The sequence below is a fragment of the Tenrec ecaudatus genome, chromosome 1 (assembly GCF_050624435.1).
Source record: "Tenrec ecaudatus isolate mTenEca1 chromosome 1, mTenEca1.hap1, whole genome shotgun sequence".
NCBI classification, from domain to species: domain Eukaryota; kingdom Metazoa; phylum Chordata; class Mammalia; order Afrosoricida; family Tenrecidae; genus Tenrec; species Tenrec ecaudatus.
In genome coordinates this window covers 217,427,143-217,442,825 of record NC_134530.1, presented here as the reverse complement: position 1 = coordinate 217,442,825, position 15,683 = coordinate 217,427,143, and the positions used below count along the sequence as shown (strand labels likewise).

General features: G+C 48.1%; 1 protein-coding gene across 1 annotated transcript in view; it reads right to left on the bottom strand.

The window, feature by feature from the left end:
• NR5A2 (nuclear receptor subfamily 5 group A member 2) overlaps positions 1-15,364 on the bottom strand; it is a 148,049-nt gene extending 132,685 nt beyond the window's left edge. The window contains exons 1-4 of the mRNA XM_075540524.1: positions 15,235-15,364; positions 11,047-11,165; positions 9,389-9,530; positions 6,451-7,097 (exon numbers count right to left, since the gene is read on the bottom strand). Coding sequence (XP_075396639.1) covers positions 6,451-7,097; positions 9,389-9,530; positions 11,047-11,165; positions 15,235-15,316 — 990 coding nt within the window. The 5' untranslated portion in view covers positions 15,317-15,364. The remainder of the gene's footprint in view (positions 1-6,450; positions 7,098-9,388; positions 9,531-11,046; positions 11,166-15,234) is intronic.
• Positions 15,365-15,683: the final 319 nt, after the last annotated feature.

Sequence of the window (15,683 nt, the reverse complement as noted above, 5' to 3'; positions counted from 1 at the left end):
ACATACAACCATTGTGTCAAGCACTCCTGTACATTTGTTTCCCTCATCATTCTCGAAACATTCGCTTTCCACTTGAGCCCCTGGTATCTGCTCCCCCCCCCCTCCTTTCCCTCTCCTCTCTCCGCCACGAACTCTTGATAATTTATAAATTGTTATAATTTTGTCATATCTTACACCACGGTCTGTAAGCAATTTTTGAGGTTTGTTTTTCCTTCTCTTACTTCTTTCAGGAATAGGTACCTTGCGTCAAGAGATACAAAAATAAAAGCAAGACAAGTGGCTGGCTGTCATTCTGGGGCACCACATGGGCAAGTGACTCTGATTGCTGATCGGAACCATTGCTGATATGTCTCATGACGGCTGACCCCAGCGCTGTGGCAAAGGCAAGGACGGCAACAGGGCCGGTGTGTGCGTTAAGATGCTGTGCATCCTCTCTCTGTGGATGCGTGCGTGCGTGCGTGCGTGCGTGCGTGCGTGCGTCCTGGTCCTGTCTCTCCTAGAAAAAGGACTCAGTACTTTTACTGAAGGAAGGCCTGTGTTACAAGTATCCGAGCTCTCGGTCGCTAACCTCTGAAGAGGAGAAACCGGGTGAAGGTTACCACTGAAACCGAGGGTTCAGTTCCACTCAAAGCTGACTCAGTGGCACAGAACGACACCACCACGTTGACTAAAGGAAATCGGGGTGGAGCTGGTGAACTCTCGCGTGGTCACAGTGGGATTTGGCTGGGAAAGGAGGGATCAGGCCAAGGCTTGGAGAAAGGGATGGAATCTAGAATGTTACAACTGAATAAAACTGCTCAGAATGCTTCTGCACTGCAACAAAGGAAATGCAAACAGTGGCGCCCCCTCTCCGCTCACCGTGGAAAAGCCTACCCTGGAAATTGGCTTTGGCGTGGCTGAATTCCTTTGGCACAACTCCCTGCGTCTCTGAGACCTACTTTCCACAGAAACGCTGGTTACGCATTTCAGTCAAAATTAATTTAATTTCTGCAACATATGTAGATGTATATAATTCCTATACACATCAGCATCATTCTCCAAGGCAGTGGTTCTCAACCTGTGGGTCGCAACCCCTTTGGGGGTCTAATGAGCCTTTCACATGGGCCGTCCGATTCATAACAGTAACAAAATGACAGTGATGAAGCAGCAACAAAAATAACTTTATGGTTGGGGGGGGGGGTCACCACTACATGAGGAACTGTCTGAAAGGGTCGCAGTGTTAGGAAGATGGAGAACCACTGCTCCAAGGAGAAATTCACATGTATGCATTCTCAGAATCCTCTTAAGACAGTTGGGCTCGCAAGAAGATGAGCTAGACCCTCCAGATTCAGCGGTTCATCAACAAAGTGGGGGTACTTTTCTCACTGCCTTTGTGCTCATGAGATTCTCAAGATCCGGGCGAAGGGAAAACAAACATGCTCTGGACTCAGAAGCACAGCTCTTTTGCAGAGTGGGGAAGTCTAGAATCCCCTCTTAATTTCCAAAAATACAAGAGTGCTTTAAGAATGTCAGGCCATTGGAAGACCGCTTTGGTTTACAGGTTATAAAGTGCATTGAATGGAAGACATTATCTTGGAAAACATTGCTAGTACTTTTCTAGTCAGTGGCTCTTCTGGCACCGGGTTACAATCCTGGTGTGTTGTTCTTGCCGATGTTCGCAAACATAAGAAAAAGGCCTTCTCTGAACACAGCCCGCATCCAGCAGAGCGCAGGACACAAGCATGGTTGCCCATTCTAGCTCCTGAACATAACCCAGATGCTGCTGCAGAACCGGCCTCCCGAGGGTCAGGTCTGTGTAGTAGAGAGGGTACTCGGGGAAGCTTCGGGAACTCTTTCAAGACCCGAAGTGCAGCTAGTAAATCCACTACCCTGAACGATACCCCAGTGGCCAGGAAGAATTATTGCAGCTTTCTAAAGTGACTCATTCACTCTCAGGGGGTTGTCTGGGCTCAGGGAAAATCTGTCTCCCTGATTACGGGGGACTGGGTAATTGGGGTGGTGATGGACTTCAGATAAACTGGAGCTTTCTTTAGCTTCACTAGCAAAGTCCTGTGTTGAGGGGAGTCTAGATGTGTGTGGGGGGGGGGAGGGGGGCGGTGCGGTGCAGAGGCATGTACTCCATGGGCTGGGGAGGGAGGCTGCACAGAATGACTCGGTCTTGAGACCTGAGTCGACCAGTCCCATTTCTGCATCCAGTACATGTGTAATGTTGGGCAGGCCACAGTCCCTCTTTTGCCTCGTTTCTTCCTTAGTAGGAGAAAACCAAAAGCCAACCCCATTGCATGGAGCTGGTTCCGACGTGTGGCAACCCACTAGTGGTACAGAGCAGCACAGATCCACAGAGCGGCTCTACGTTGTGACAGGAGCGGCTTGCCAGGCCTTTCTTCCACAATACCACTTGGTGGGTTCCACCCACCAGCCTGAGGTTCAGTAGTCAAGGACAAGTTTGTACCACCCGAGGGCCATGCAGAAGGATTAGATGGGCCTGAAGGAGCTCCATGTCTGTTCCAGCTCTGGAAAAAATCTGTTTCCCGGCACAGGACATCTTGTCGTGTACATACAAACACAGTTTGAGAGTATTGATGTCATCTTTCTTGTGCCGATTTTGGAGAAAGAGATGGGCACTCTCCCATCAAGGTGTGCAGAAACGCGAAGTAGCTCAACAGCTCATGCCTATACGCCCTTGATTCCCTATTCCTGTCTCCTCTTCCAGCTTTAACTATGATTCACTCTTTCTTCTACCATTATTTTGAAAGTAAATCGGAATATATATTCTAAACACCTTGCAGGTGTTTAGAAAAATCGAACAGCTCACACCAAAATTTCCTCTGGCCCTTTCCTCCCCTCGAATCATAAACAAAAGGAATCTGCTGTCTCTCCTCTAATACCTGTGGAAAGTATAACTGGGGAGTGTCGGCAAGGGGGTCTTTGCCAGATTCCAGAAGCAATTAGGTGGCTTTGCATCTTGGGACTGTAGAAGGTTACGTGGCTGCCCTCTGAGGACTCTCTTCCTGAATTGGGTAGTTTGTTGTGAAGTTCACAAGGAAAAGAGAAAATGTTCGAGAGAGAACATCCTAAAGGATTTTTCCAAAGAAAACTTTTGCAGGAAGGCAGCATGAGCTCCGGCACTAGAAGTTTCTGGGACACTGGGAGAAGTCGCGTCAGGAGCAAGAGAATGTTTTTAGTTTTGACGAGCGGGTCCCCAGGGGTAACAGAAAGAAAGCCACCACCCTCCCCCAGAGCAGTGTTTCTGGACTTGCAGGTCCGGCCTCCTTAGTGGCTGGTGAGCAGAATTTCCACAAGCCCCAACTAAGCGATCCCTGGAAGGTACAGATGAGTGCTTGACTGTGGGCCACCGAAACCCACCCAGAGGCGCCTCAAAGCATCGCAGCCCTGAAACCGGAGGGAGCCATTCTACTCTGGACACATGGGTCACTAGGAGCCCGAAGTGACGACCAATGACAAGTGCAAATAAAGCAGGGCGGAATGGAAAACGGCCATGTGCACCCCGGCCCGTGGCACACAGTGACACTGGCTCGGGCCTGGGTAGGTGTATTTGTGTGTGCATGCGCTCTGTGTGTTTGGCACACTGAGTCCTCATCGGAAAATAAAACATATTTCTCAGTGAACGTCAGAGCCAACAAAACAAACAAAACTGTGAAAGCTGCCTCCCTGGCCAACGTCACTGTAATGGACATGCCTCTTGGTTGGCTTCCAACGACTTGCTCCACTTTCTGACAAAGTCGATTTAAGAAGGAAAAGGGAAAAAAAATGCTGCCGACTGGGAAGAGCCCTTTCACAGCTCTGCGCGTCTATCGAAACTCTCCCCAAGTTGCTCTGAATACTGGTTTGTGGTCCCTGAAAAGTCCATTCGTGGACCCACCCCCTGTTCAGGGTGAACCCACAGAGGCTTGTTTGTCTCTCTCTCTCCCATGGGAACACCGTCTGTCCTTTGAAGATGCCTACTCTAGCCCACCCCCCATGTTTGTACTTTCTTTCCCTTTCCACTTTCAAAGCTTTATTTTCCTGGAAGCCTGATCAACACTGTAAACAGGATAAAAGTACTCCAGTAGGTCCTGTTCCCAAAGGTATTTCTATTTTCACCAAATCGTAAGCCTTGTGCCAGATAAAAGCACCTCCTGTGGGACTTCACAGAAGGAAGAAAAGCAGTCCGCCCTGTGGCCACGAGTTCTGCTCACACTTCGTTTAGATTTTTCTTCTTGCTTACATGAAACTAACATGTTCACCTGCTTTTCGGGCGGATTGCTAAAAATATGTCCTTATTTTTTTCAGTGCTCTCATAAAACTTTCTTATCAAAGTTCTGGAGAGAAAATAGAGTCCTGTATTCAACTGTGTATTCAACTTACACTCAACGTTCTGCCGGACACAGCTCTGGTCTTCGTTTCCCTCACTCACTGCCCTCGAGTCCAGTCCCACCCTCAAGGACCCTAAGGGACAGAGTGGAACTGCCCCCGTTGGGGTTCTCAAGCTTTCAACCTGGACAGGAGCATCAGCCTCTTCGTGCCCCCCAAGTCCCTGGTGGGTTCCACCTGCTGGCCTTGTGGTTAGCGGCTCAGTGGGTAGCTCATTACGCCACCAGGATTCCTTAGGTCTTCTGTCGATGATGGTTAAAGAGTGGTTTAATTACTACACAGTTTCATTACTCTATGACCCATGCTTGATGCTGCTTCCCAATGTCACACTAATAGGACAAATGGCAAGCTTGCTTTCCAAATTTAAGGGGGTATTCTGAAACATGAGGCTGGCTTAGGACAGGCAGTTTTTTGCTCGATGTACACAGAGCACGAGTGAGAACTGACTGGATGACAGCTGGCATTTACACTCTGTAAAGATTTGCACTTTTCATCAAAAAAAAAATAAGTCTTTTGAACTCACATCCATTTGTTAAGCATCTAATATTATTGTCAGGTCTCCAGGACTTATCTTATTTACGGTACTTCTTGCAACCCGGCTTCGAGATAGGTACTGTTACTCCCCCACCACCTCAAGAATAGCACACACACCTAGTTTCACATCCGAGAATGCCGAGGCTTGGAGCGAGACTGGCAACGTGCCCACAGGACCATAAGTATCAAGGGGCAGAGACGACTCCAATCTGTCCATCTGACCGTGATGGCTACGCTCCCCTCACTTTGACCTGGCCTAATTTTTTTTGCCGAATCTAGAATTAACCTTTTCCTTAGAAATCCTGGTGTCCCTGGTTTATCACAAAGTGCACAAAGTATCTGACCCGATCTCGCAATGCTTTCTGCTTGACCTGGGCAGCCTCACGGCCCCTGCTTCAGCCATGTTCACAGGCAGCAATAAAGAAGTTAGAGTCAAGAGCGGACTATGTCCTCCATGGTCTGACCAGTCGGAGAGCTCTTTTGTTTCGGTGTTTAAACCACAGTACTTCACGGAGACTGCAGGGAAGAGCATGGTTTTTCACGCGCCCATGAGTTCCACTTTCCCTGGTCCTCCTACAGACAAATTGTAGCGGCGCCCCTTTAAATTCAAACTGGGTTTCTGTGTTGCCTTCTTTCCCCGCACTGTCCTAGGTGTTCAGAAACCCTCCGTGTGTAGCGGCCACATATCCCCCCAATGAGAGCAAATGGAAGAAATCGATTTTGTACCAGATCCTCGTAGTGATCCAACTCAGGATTCACTTTTCTTTAAAAGGGAGAATAAGCCCACTGACTACCCGTGTGGTTTGGTAGCCCGTCTTAGATGCCAAAAACATCCAAATAGCTTTCCCACATTAATTTTGCCTTCAGTTTCAGGAAATAGAATAATTTTGTAGGTACATAGAGATCCTTATACAAACAAGCACCATGTTTACAATGTACTAATCCATTAAAATCAACGACAGGCAGACATTATAAGAACTAAAACCCATTCCAAGTAGACTAGCAGCCCGGCTTCCATCTGCCCAGGCCCCATCCTTTGCCACAAAAACTCCTATTTGAACCTGCTCCCCAAACAATGGCTTTCCCAACCTCACGTCAAGGCAAAGACCTCATGAACACTATTGACCAGTGGTAGCATTTGCATTCTCTACGTTCCAAACCCAACTCATGTTGGCATTCTTTCCTTTGAAAGTAACCTTTAAAAAGATGTCATAACGTAGCTTTCACGGATCTGCTTAAATATAGTTTAGGAGACGCTGTTCCACATTAACTTACAGCTTCTAACCATAAACCGCTTGAGTCAAAGAGAATACAGTGAAGGCGAATTCCATTATTCAGATGAACCCCAGGTTCCCCGTGTTTTAAGCTTGAGCCCACACTTTGAAACGGAAAGCCACATACAGTTTAGTGCAATGGTCCTGCGGTCAAGGTCAGAACATCCTTCTACTGCATAGACCAGGCACAGAACAGAAGGAAAGCTCGTACTAAGAACACAGGGTTTCTCAAAAGGGTAGTATTAGTTGTAATGGCTGAAGGACATACCTTAAGTTCTCTGAAGAAGATACTACTCCTGGCCCACTCAACGATGGAGAACAGGGTCTGATCGGCCATTTTGCACATGAGTCCAAAGGTGCTTAGCTTTTCATGCTTGCTTCGGTTAGCTTGCTCTTGTTGCAAATAGGCCATGATTTTGGCCTGCACTTGAGGCTCATCCGGCTCACACTTCAGGAGTTCCAGTATCAGATGTGGGATGCTTGCCGGGGAGCTGGTCTGATAGCTATCCATGTAGGAATAGCCCATTATGGACTCGGGTGAGCTGGTGTAGGGGTCTGGGTACTCAGACTTGATGGCCCGGCTAGGAAAGTGGCCATAGGTTTGGTAACCTGGCAGGCTGCCGTGAGGAGGCATTGTCATGCTTATGGGGGACGTTACAAAGGGACTTCTGTCATAGTCTGCTGGAGGCAAGGCAGCATGGTTCAGAGGTAGGCCTTTGGACGCAGAGTGGATGTTCTGAATTGCAGACGAGATGGTCAGATCCGAGGGCATTGCTTGGATCACCTGAGACATGGCTTCTAGCTTAAGTCCATTGGCTCGGATGAGGGCTTTTTTCTGTTGCTTCAGGGCCCTGTCTCTCTTGTACATGGGCCCAAATTTATTCCTTCCTCCTCGCATTCGGTCGGCTCTTACGGCTGTTTGGGGAGGACGGGTGGGAAACAAGGGTATAAATATGATTCATATTGTTAGCATTCTCCCGATCAAATCACTTCTGGAAATGGTGAATACCAAGCTGGATGTGTACAGTTGTTTGAATTACAATAGCCCACAAGATATTTTTAAGCCATGTCCTTTTAATTTATGAATTCTTTCCTGTAGCATGTTTTGTCATCAAAAAAATACTTTTTGAGACCTAGAAACACATTAACCCTTCAGTGAAGGAGATTTCATAATCTTTGCTACACGGAATGGGATGCTGTCTTGCTATGGAAGAGTATCCGTTTTTCAACTAGGAAACAGCAAAACAAAAACCATTTCGCTTCTATTATGCCATTGGTCTTGTGAGTCTATGTACTTACTCCCTACACTGCTGTGGAGAAAGTTTACATAATAACACATCTCCGGATTAAATTGTGACTCCTTTCCCCTAGGACTTCTTCCCGCCTCAAAGGCGTTTTGGCTGCTTTGTTGAAAAAGGATAGGGTACCTGCTCCTCCTGAAAAAGCATGTTCACCTGGACTGGGCCACTGGTTGCTGCTTTCAATGTAAGCAGAACTGGACCTAATGAAAGCACATTCATCTCAGCAGCTGTCAAGAGCCTCGGCTGCAGGGGGTGTGGAGTCAGGGGCCGTGCCTTCTAGGTTGGTTCACGGTTCTCCCCACGCCCTTAGTGGCCAATGGCAATTAGACACAAGCCAGCCACCTCTGACAGCTTGTGGCATGTTGAGATTGCTGGAGGTGAAGTTTTTCAGCTTTTTATCTTAGGATTAGTATAGCATTAAAAATTTATTGAGTGCTAGGTATACAGAATATTACACAAGATCATAAAGAACGGCTTGTTTATTCATCTGGATGATAATCTGCTGAATACTCAGTTGGTTTCATGTCACCATGAAGGATGTCTGAAATATGCGCCATAAGCCACTGGTGATGATAAAGGCACATTACTTTTGAAAGTTAAGAAAGGCAATTTTGTTTCTTTTGTCAAAATACGGATAGCTATCAGATGACATTCCATTGAAATGGAAGCCTTTGATTTTTTACTACATCTTTATCTTCTATGCCTCAAACTATTGTCCACACCCCTCCATGCACCACGGCAGGTCACGGATGGGAAAGTAATACAGTGGCTGATGATAAAGAAATTAATAAGCATAGTTGCTCCCTTCTTGATTTCTTCTTAAAGTGATACTGGCTTTATGGTAAGCATTGACAGTACCTTGGTGAGCAAAGGGACGACTTTTATCTGGATGAATCTGTTAGCAAACTAACAGATTGATTTCATTTTATTGAGTATTTCTATCACGTCACAAAAATAGCTTATGCTGCTCTGACCAAAAGAGAAAAAAAAAAGAATTTAAAGCACTCTTAGGCCTGGCATGATCAGCGATCCATATTCCGTGTTATTACTGTGTTTGCAGTATATTTAATTTGTGCCAAGGCAGTCGGTCAGAGGCTGGAAAACAGCAACACACCAGAAGCGTCCAGGAACTACAATGATTTGCAGCAGTTACACATTAACTTCCCTGCTGACAGTGGGCACATGCTAAGTTCGGGGCCGCTCTTTCGATACAGAGTGTAGCATGGCTTTTGAGGAACGGAGCGTACTGGCGCTGCCAGACACTGCGGCCCATCTAACAACAGCACATTCGTCTTCATGTTTCTTATTTCACATTAAGTTTGCAGGTTCCGCCATTATCCTTTAAGGGGGAGAGGATGAGGGCTGTTCCTTCCCACCTTCTCAAAATGGACAGTCTCTCCAGGAAGCTCCTCTGCACAGCTAGAGGCTTTAACTCGTACGCAAACATTATGAAACTGATAGTCACAATTAGCACACCCATGTAAAGGGGCATAGGGGGAGATGGGATTCAAACTTTACTAGGCTACGCTAATTGCAAGTTTGCAAGGCTTTGGGAATATCTCTCTGTTTGCAAACTGATTTTCTATTTTCATTTGCTCTCAGTTGACTCCCTTTAACCTTGTTTTCAGCTGGCCTGACTTTTCAGTGTCAAATGCATCCGTTAAACTAAACAAGAGAAGGGGGAGACTCAGATACTGAACACAACAACAAAATGAAACAAAAATTATCCGGTAGGTTATACCAACATTTAAATGAAACTCGTCCTATAGACAAAACCGAAAGGATGCATGTCTCTTATATTACGGTCTGGAGTGTTTTAAAGAACTGGGAAAATTAACGTTGTTTGTTCTACAGCCCATGTTCTTGGAGAGTTTTCATAGGAAGTAGCCTTTAAGAAAATCTTACCTTCCAGTTTCATTCCAACACTTAGACATTTCTGAAATCGACAATAAGGGCAACGCTTTCTCTGTGTTTTGTCAATTTGGCAGTTTTGGTTTTCTATACATGTGTACCTTTTGTTATTTTGGACCGTTCGCTTAAAAAAACCCTGTAAGACAGAGAAAATAGTGAGATGCATTATAAATCGAACATCCGCCTGCACCATTGCTTTATTGTAAGGAAATCACCAACAATCCTTTCACCACCGGAGCCCTCTGTGGTTCTGTGGCGTACTTCACACTCAACAAGATCAACCCTCCCAAAGCAGTGCCAGACCAGAGCGGGGATGTTTCTGGCATCAGAACTCTATTCCTGAAGAATTATGTCAAATCTTGGGGAAAGTTGGCTACACACCATTTCATCCATAAAGAAGAGGGAAATATACTCTATATACACACAAGTTATTATTTTTAAATCGCTTTCCCAATTACTCTTCACACTCTAGTTAAGAGACACTTGGGAGATTGGGATTGTGTTTAAGTAGTCCGATATAATTTAGTAATTTAGTGACAAACCATTGAAAAATGCCAGTGGAAAAACTGAGTAGCAAAACGCCTCAGATCTTTCACAGTTGTCAACACGAGGTAACTGAAAGCAAAAACGGTTTAAAGAGTAAAATGGGGAAATGCTCATAATTCCATTGGAATACATTCAAACCTAGAACTGTAATAAAAAAAGGTGGAACTAAATGAAAAGCCATGTATTCCAGAGAGCTAAATTTTAGCACAGTATATCCTTCTATTTCACTCAAAATAATTAATCACCAGTAGGATATATAGCTTTACCAGAATGATGCTCTTTATGTTGATCCTACTAGCCACAAAAAGAAACTATTCTATTTTATTAAACAGAATCAAGGGCTTTTCTTAGCAATAAAGTCACTACACTGACTTTTCTACTTAAAAATATGCGTATACTTTTAAATTGCCAATATTGAATTTACTACAGATATAAAGGTCTGAAGTCGATTCATAAAATATAATTGATAGGATTAGTGATAATGTAGTAAATTTTACAGATTAAGCACCTTTCCATGAACATAGTTTATGACATCTTTATATGAAAATTACTATATAATGGACAAAGATCCCCTGTCTTGTTCTTCGTGATTTAAGTTTTTTTTAATCTTAAAATCATGTTTGGAAGAATTCAGAATAAAATTACACAGCTGGACTTCAGACTTGTACGTATGTGGATAAAAAAATGTTCAGATTTGCAGCACAGAATACTGTGAAGTTAAAATGTATTGGGGAAATACTTTGTCATGGTCCCTCTCAAGAACAACCGTGCTTTAAATATCTATAAGTCAAGCAAAATCAGTATTTAGGGCTGCGAGAAAGAGAGGGCTCCCAACAGCTCCATCACGTTACTACAGTGAAATACTTTCAAGCCACGAGACTGGCAAAGTTTTCTACACAGCATACATTTCTTTGCCTTTTGAACTAAATCAGACACATATTTCTAAGGGTCGCCTCCCTGAGTCGAATGCTCTCTTATCTCATTTAATTGAGTCTGAAAAAGACAGACTAAATTTAGCACGGGAGAGGGAAAAACAGAAAAAGCAACCCGGTGGTTTATTTTGGCATTGGGCATTCAATTTTTCAGGTAGCAACATGTGAGCAAACCTTGCAGCTTTCACAGGTGAGAAGCCCATAATGGTACCCAGACACTTTATCTCCACACACCGGACAGAGCTCTTCAAGATCTTCATCATAGGAGTAATTCACCATTTTAAACTGAGACACTGCAACAAGAAGAGAAATGTAGACACATACCCAATTAATTTCGCTACGTAACTTTTCATCCTGCAATGGAAAGCATGTTGGGGACTGTGGACAAAAATCACCAGGTAAAAGAGATTAAAAAAAAATATTCCCTCCCACCCCAACCCCTGGTGGTACTGAATGAAGAGCACTACTTTTTACATATATTTTAACGTCTTATTTTTTATATAAATATCTTTTAGCATCGGTGAGCATGCACTTCCTTTTTTAATTTGAAAATAATTCTAAGTTATTTTGTTAAAATTTTAAACGGATCACTCTTGGACACAAGTTTCATAATCCTGTAAAGAACAGAAACACGCATTGCATGCAGTTCACAACTGAAAAGTTTCTTTTAAACAGCTATAAAGTTCCAAAATGTCACCTTTGTCGAAAGAAGGAAAACAAACACACATATTAGCCCCTACCCCTGCCAGCCCTTCAACTTGAACCAAGTTTCTAGCAAGTACTGATTTGTCAGGATAGCAACACTGACTTGCAAATACTGTTGGCCAAAGACACTGCAGCCCTTGAGACCTGCTGTACTGCAGAAGCTGCGACCCCCTTAACAATAGCCTGTAGCTCCCAAAGCTCAGATCTGTTAGATTAATCTTAATCAGGTCACTCATTTATTGACCAGACTCCTGCTCTGGCTAAGTCCATGTCACATCTGAAAATCTGTGAGAAAAAGAAAAGGAAAGAAAGGGAAGGGCGCCCGGCGAATAAAACAGAAGAGGGAAAGGTACACACGAGGGTTATGCTTCGCCTCAAAGTATTGGAAACCCTGTAATGAACTTCACATGTTTCCGATCATCACTGCAAAATATAAACACCTCGAGATCGCCTTGTTAAAGTTAAACAGAAATCAGGCCGCGGCGAGGCACGACTCACTGCAGGGATCGGGTAACCGACTTCCTTGCGACGCAGGCTGAAGAAGGCATCTTCGCAGCTGAAAGATGGAGACACAAGGCTCCAGAAGGTCAGTGGTTAGGAGGCCCCGGGAATTACCTGATCTGACCCGCAACTGAGACACCTGGTCCAAACAGGGCCAAGTATCCCAGCACCAGGCGCGAGTGGGCGGGCGGGCGCGGCGAGCGCGCTGGGCTAGGGACCGGTCGGCTCAGCTGGGGCCCGAGCCCGCACCCTTCCCGGGCATCTAGTCCAAAAGCCCCTGGGCTCACCGGCTTTCGCTTCTTGCTCAACCTTGGGCAGCACCCGGGCTCACAAACACCGATCAGAGTTTGTTTAAAGTTAATCAGTGGCATTTACAGGGGGCGGGGCGCGGGGGATGGGGAACCGACAGGCGAGCAGAAGTTTCCTCTGATTTGTTTACCAAAAAGGAAGGACAGAAAGAGCCCCCACCCCATCGCTTGTGTACCCGGGCACTTAGATATCACCGTGGTGGCCTTCTTGCCAACGGCTAGTTCTTTTTTAAAATAAAGATCTTTTCTCTCTCTCTTTCTCCAGATTCTTAGGGCTCCCGGAAAAGGCCGAGGGGAGGGGGGGAAAGGGGGGTCACCCGCAGTTCTTGACGCCTGGGGGCTGAGCACAGACCAGCCCGGTTGAGGCGTCCCTTTCAGGAACACAATCCAGAGCTGGAACTTGAACGCCAGCGCTTTGAAAGTTTGGGAGAACCCCAGGTAGGAGGTTCCGCAGAGGCAGGAGCCTGGCTCTGTGCAATAGAAATAAAGGGGTTGCCAGGCGCAGCGGGACTTCCAACCCTAAGACGCCCGGGCTTGATTTGGGGAGGTGTGAGTTTTCTCGAAGTTTGCCAATAGCTCCATTTTCCCTAAAAGTTTCGTCTTGTATCTAGTCTAGAGGCATGTTGTAGTTGGGGGGCGGGGGGGGCGGGGTGTGAGCATAACCCAAGGCGATCTTTTCTATGGACTTTCCCCTAACTCTAACTTAGGACCTACTGGCCCGGGAGAGGCAACCGCTACCAGGGGTCCCAATGAACACCTCCGGGATCCAGCATCGGAAAAAACGGGTCTAGAATTGAGGACCCTCTTGGAAAATCCAGAGGCAGAGGGGACAAGCCGAGGGCACAGTGAAAGGCCGGAACGTTTTTCAGAGTTTCCTAGCCCGGCACAAGGAGAGCCAAATCTGTCCGGGCCAAGAAGTACCCATCTACACTCCATTCTGCGTCTGGAGCGGGGTCCGCAGGATCTGGAAAGCAAGAAGCGCCGATCGGCGCGCGCGGAGATTCGCACTGGGACACGCAGTGCTGTCCTGGGAATCCAGCAGTCAGCCGTTTCTGGGATGCCCCAGGGGTAAGATCCATTCCCGCCACCACCCAATCCCCGCCCCCGGCTGCCGTCAGTCCTTGAGGGCCCGAATGGGGTCTCTGTCCCCAGGGACCTCTTCCGGACCGACGCACAGAAGGAGAGGTCTGGAGAAAGGCGTGTCCTGGTACCCCACGCGCGTTGGCACCCCGGCGGGACAGAGTAGCTGGGAGCTTCTCCTCCGTCCTGGGCACTGTCGGAGGCCGACGCGCGGCTCTGGAGCGCCAGGTCGGGTCAAGGGCGCATCTCCCGAAGTTTACCAAGAAAATGTTACCACGGTATCCTCCCTAACCACCCAATCCCAGGGCACGCTTCTTTCGGCTTCCCCTACTTCTTGTTCCAGCGTCTCCCCGAGCTTCCCTTTCAGAGTCTGAGCTGGGATGAGAAGCAGAAACTTTCCTTTCGGATCAAGGGATCGCGCCAACGGCAGCCAGCAGACCAATGATAGGCCCTCTCAGAACCGCGCGTACAGGGACCCCCGCCTGGCCCCAAGCGCCGCTTCCCCGGGGCTCCTTCTTCGCAGAATCCAAGGTTTCGGGCGGAAACGCCTCCTTGGGGCAACCAGTTTCCCCAAGAAGTCAGCCCGAAGAGCCGCAAGTTAGACTCAGGGGATTCAGCCCCAGGAGAGTTCCACGGCCCTCCCCAGAGATTTAGAGAGCGACCTTCAGATCCCGGAGCCCGTAACCGATCCCAGGAGCAAGACGCACTGCCTCCCCACCACCCACTTTGCCTCCGCCACCGGCAGCGTCAAGCCCCGAGGCCAGAGCGCCGGGAGCGCGCACGCCTAGCCCGCACCAGCCGCATGCACCAGCCCTGAACTCTGCTCTCAACACCTCCCCGGCCCTTTCAAGTTCTCGCAAGGGGATGGCAGGAAGCGTTCGGGGATCACAGGCCGGCGTGTCCGCACATCCTGCGAGCTGGAAGGGGCGAGGATGGAAGAGCACCGGTGACTTTTCCAGGCATTGTTCCCTCCGCGGCACAGGGCAACTGCGATAAACTTCTAAAGGTCTTAATATAAGTCAGACAAGAGTTCTTATTTTGGAATACGGTGAAAATATAGCCAGCGGGATTTATTTATGTTCTTGTTAGCAATCAAGAGCTGGAAAACAAATGGGATTTTCCTATCAACTCGTAGGTTGTAGAAGGGACATTAAACTAACCTCGGGGTCCCAGCTCCAAAGCCCGACCCAAGAAGGAGTTAGGTTTAGAGGTTTTGGTCACTTTCAATTCTGCCTGCAGTTTTTAAGTTGCCCCAATTCCAGTTGTCCCCTTGGACTTTTGGGAGTGGCCACATTCATTCTAACATTGCTAAAGCAAACCTTACGCCGCTCGCCCTCCGTAGTTGACGGTCCCACGCGGCGTACTCTCCCCCACACTCCGCCCCAAGCACTGATTACAGTCTCCACTGGTTTCCAGGACCGAGAACCTGTTCGGGCTTCCCAGGAGACGTTCCAGATCCTAGAAGGGTCTCAGGATTACTAAGCACCTTTTGCCTGAAGCTGCCCGGCTCCGGTGGCCGTGGAGTTCGAAGCCTTCTTTTCTTAATCAGAAGCGGCCAATTAGGCAGTGCTTGGAAACCCTCCGCCCCGCATTGTTCAAGAGCCATAAAGTTTTATGCCTGTTTCTGGGGAGGGGGGTCTGACGCCTGCGCACCGTCCGCAGCCCTCGGGCTCCGAGCGGCCGCGCGGAGAGGGAGGCTGCAGCCCGCCGGGCGATCTCGGGGGAGGGGAGGCGGAGGGAGCCCGAGCCGCAAGCCAAGCCTCCTTACCTTGCATGTTTTCCGGCATCTGCCCCTGTTCCCCATGCGATCGAGCCAGTCCCAGGGCTTCCGTCTCCACTTTGGGCAGCATGACAAGGCGGCCGCGAGCGGGGATGGGGGGTCCGTGTCGGTCCGGAAGCCCAGCACCTGGACACGGGCAGCAGAGATTCAACTCCGGTGGAAGAGAAGGGGGCGACCAGGGTGCCCGCTCGCCCACCCGCTCGCCGGCGCGCGCCTGAGCCTCTGCCTCCTACCCGACTGCGGGTCAGGACCAAGAGCCCCGACCGGTCTCGCAGCCCTGGAGCCTCCCCCAAGCTGCGAACGGGAGGTCGGGGCTTGGAAAACTGACGGAGGAAAGGGCGACAGTGCGCCCGGGGTCGGCTCGGCCAGGGCGGAGGCGGCGGCGGTGGCCGTGGCCGTGACGCGAGCGCAGTTGCCTCGTGCGCAGCTGAGCTCTG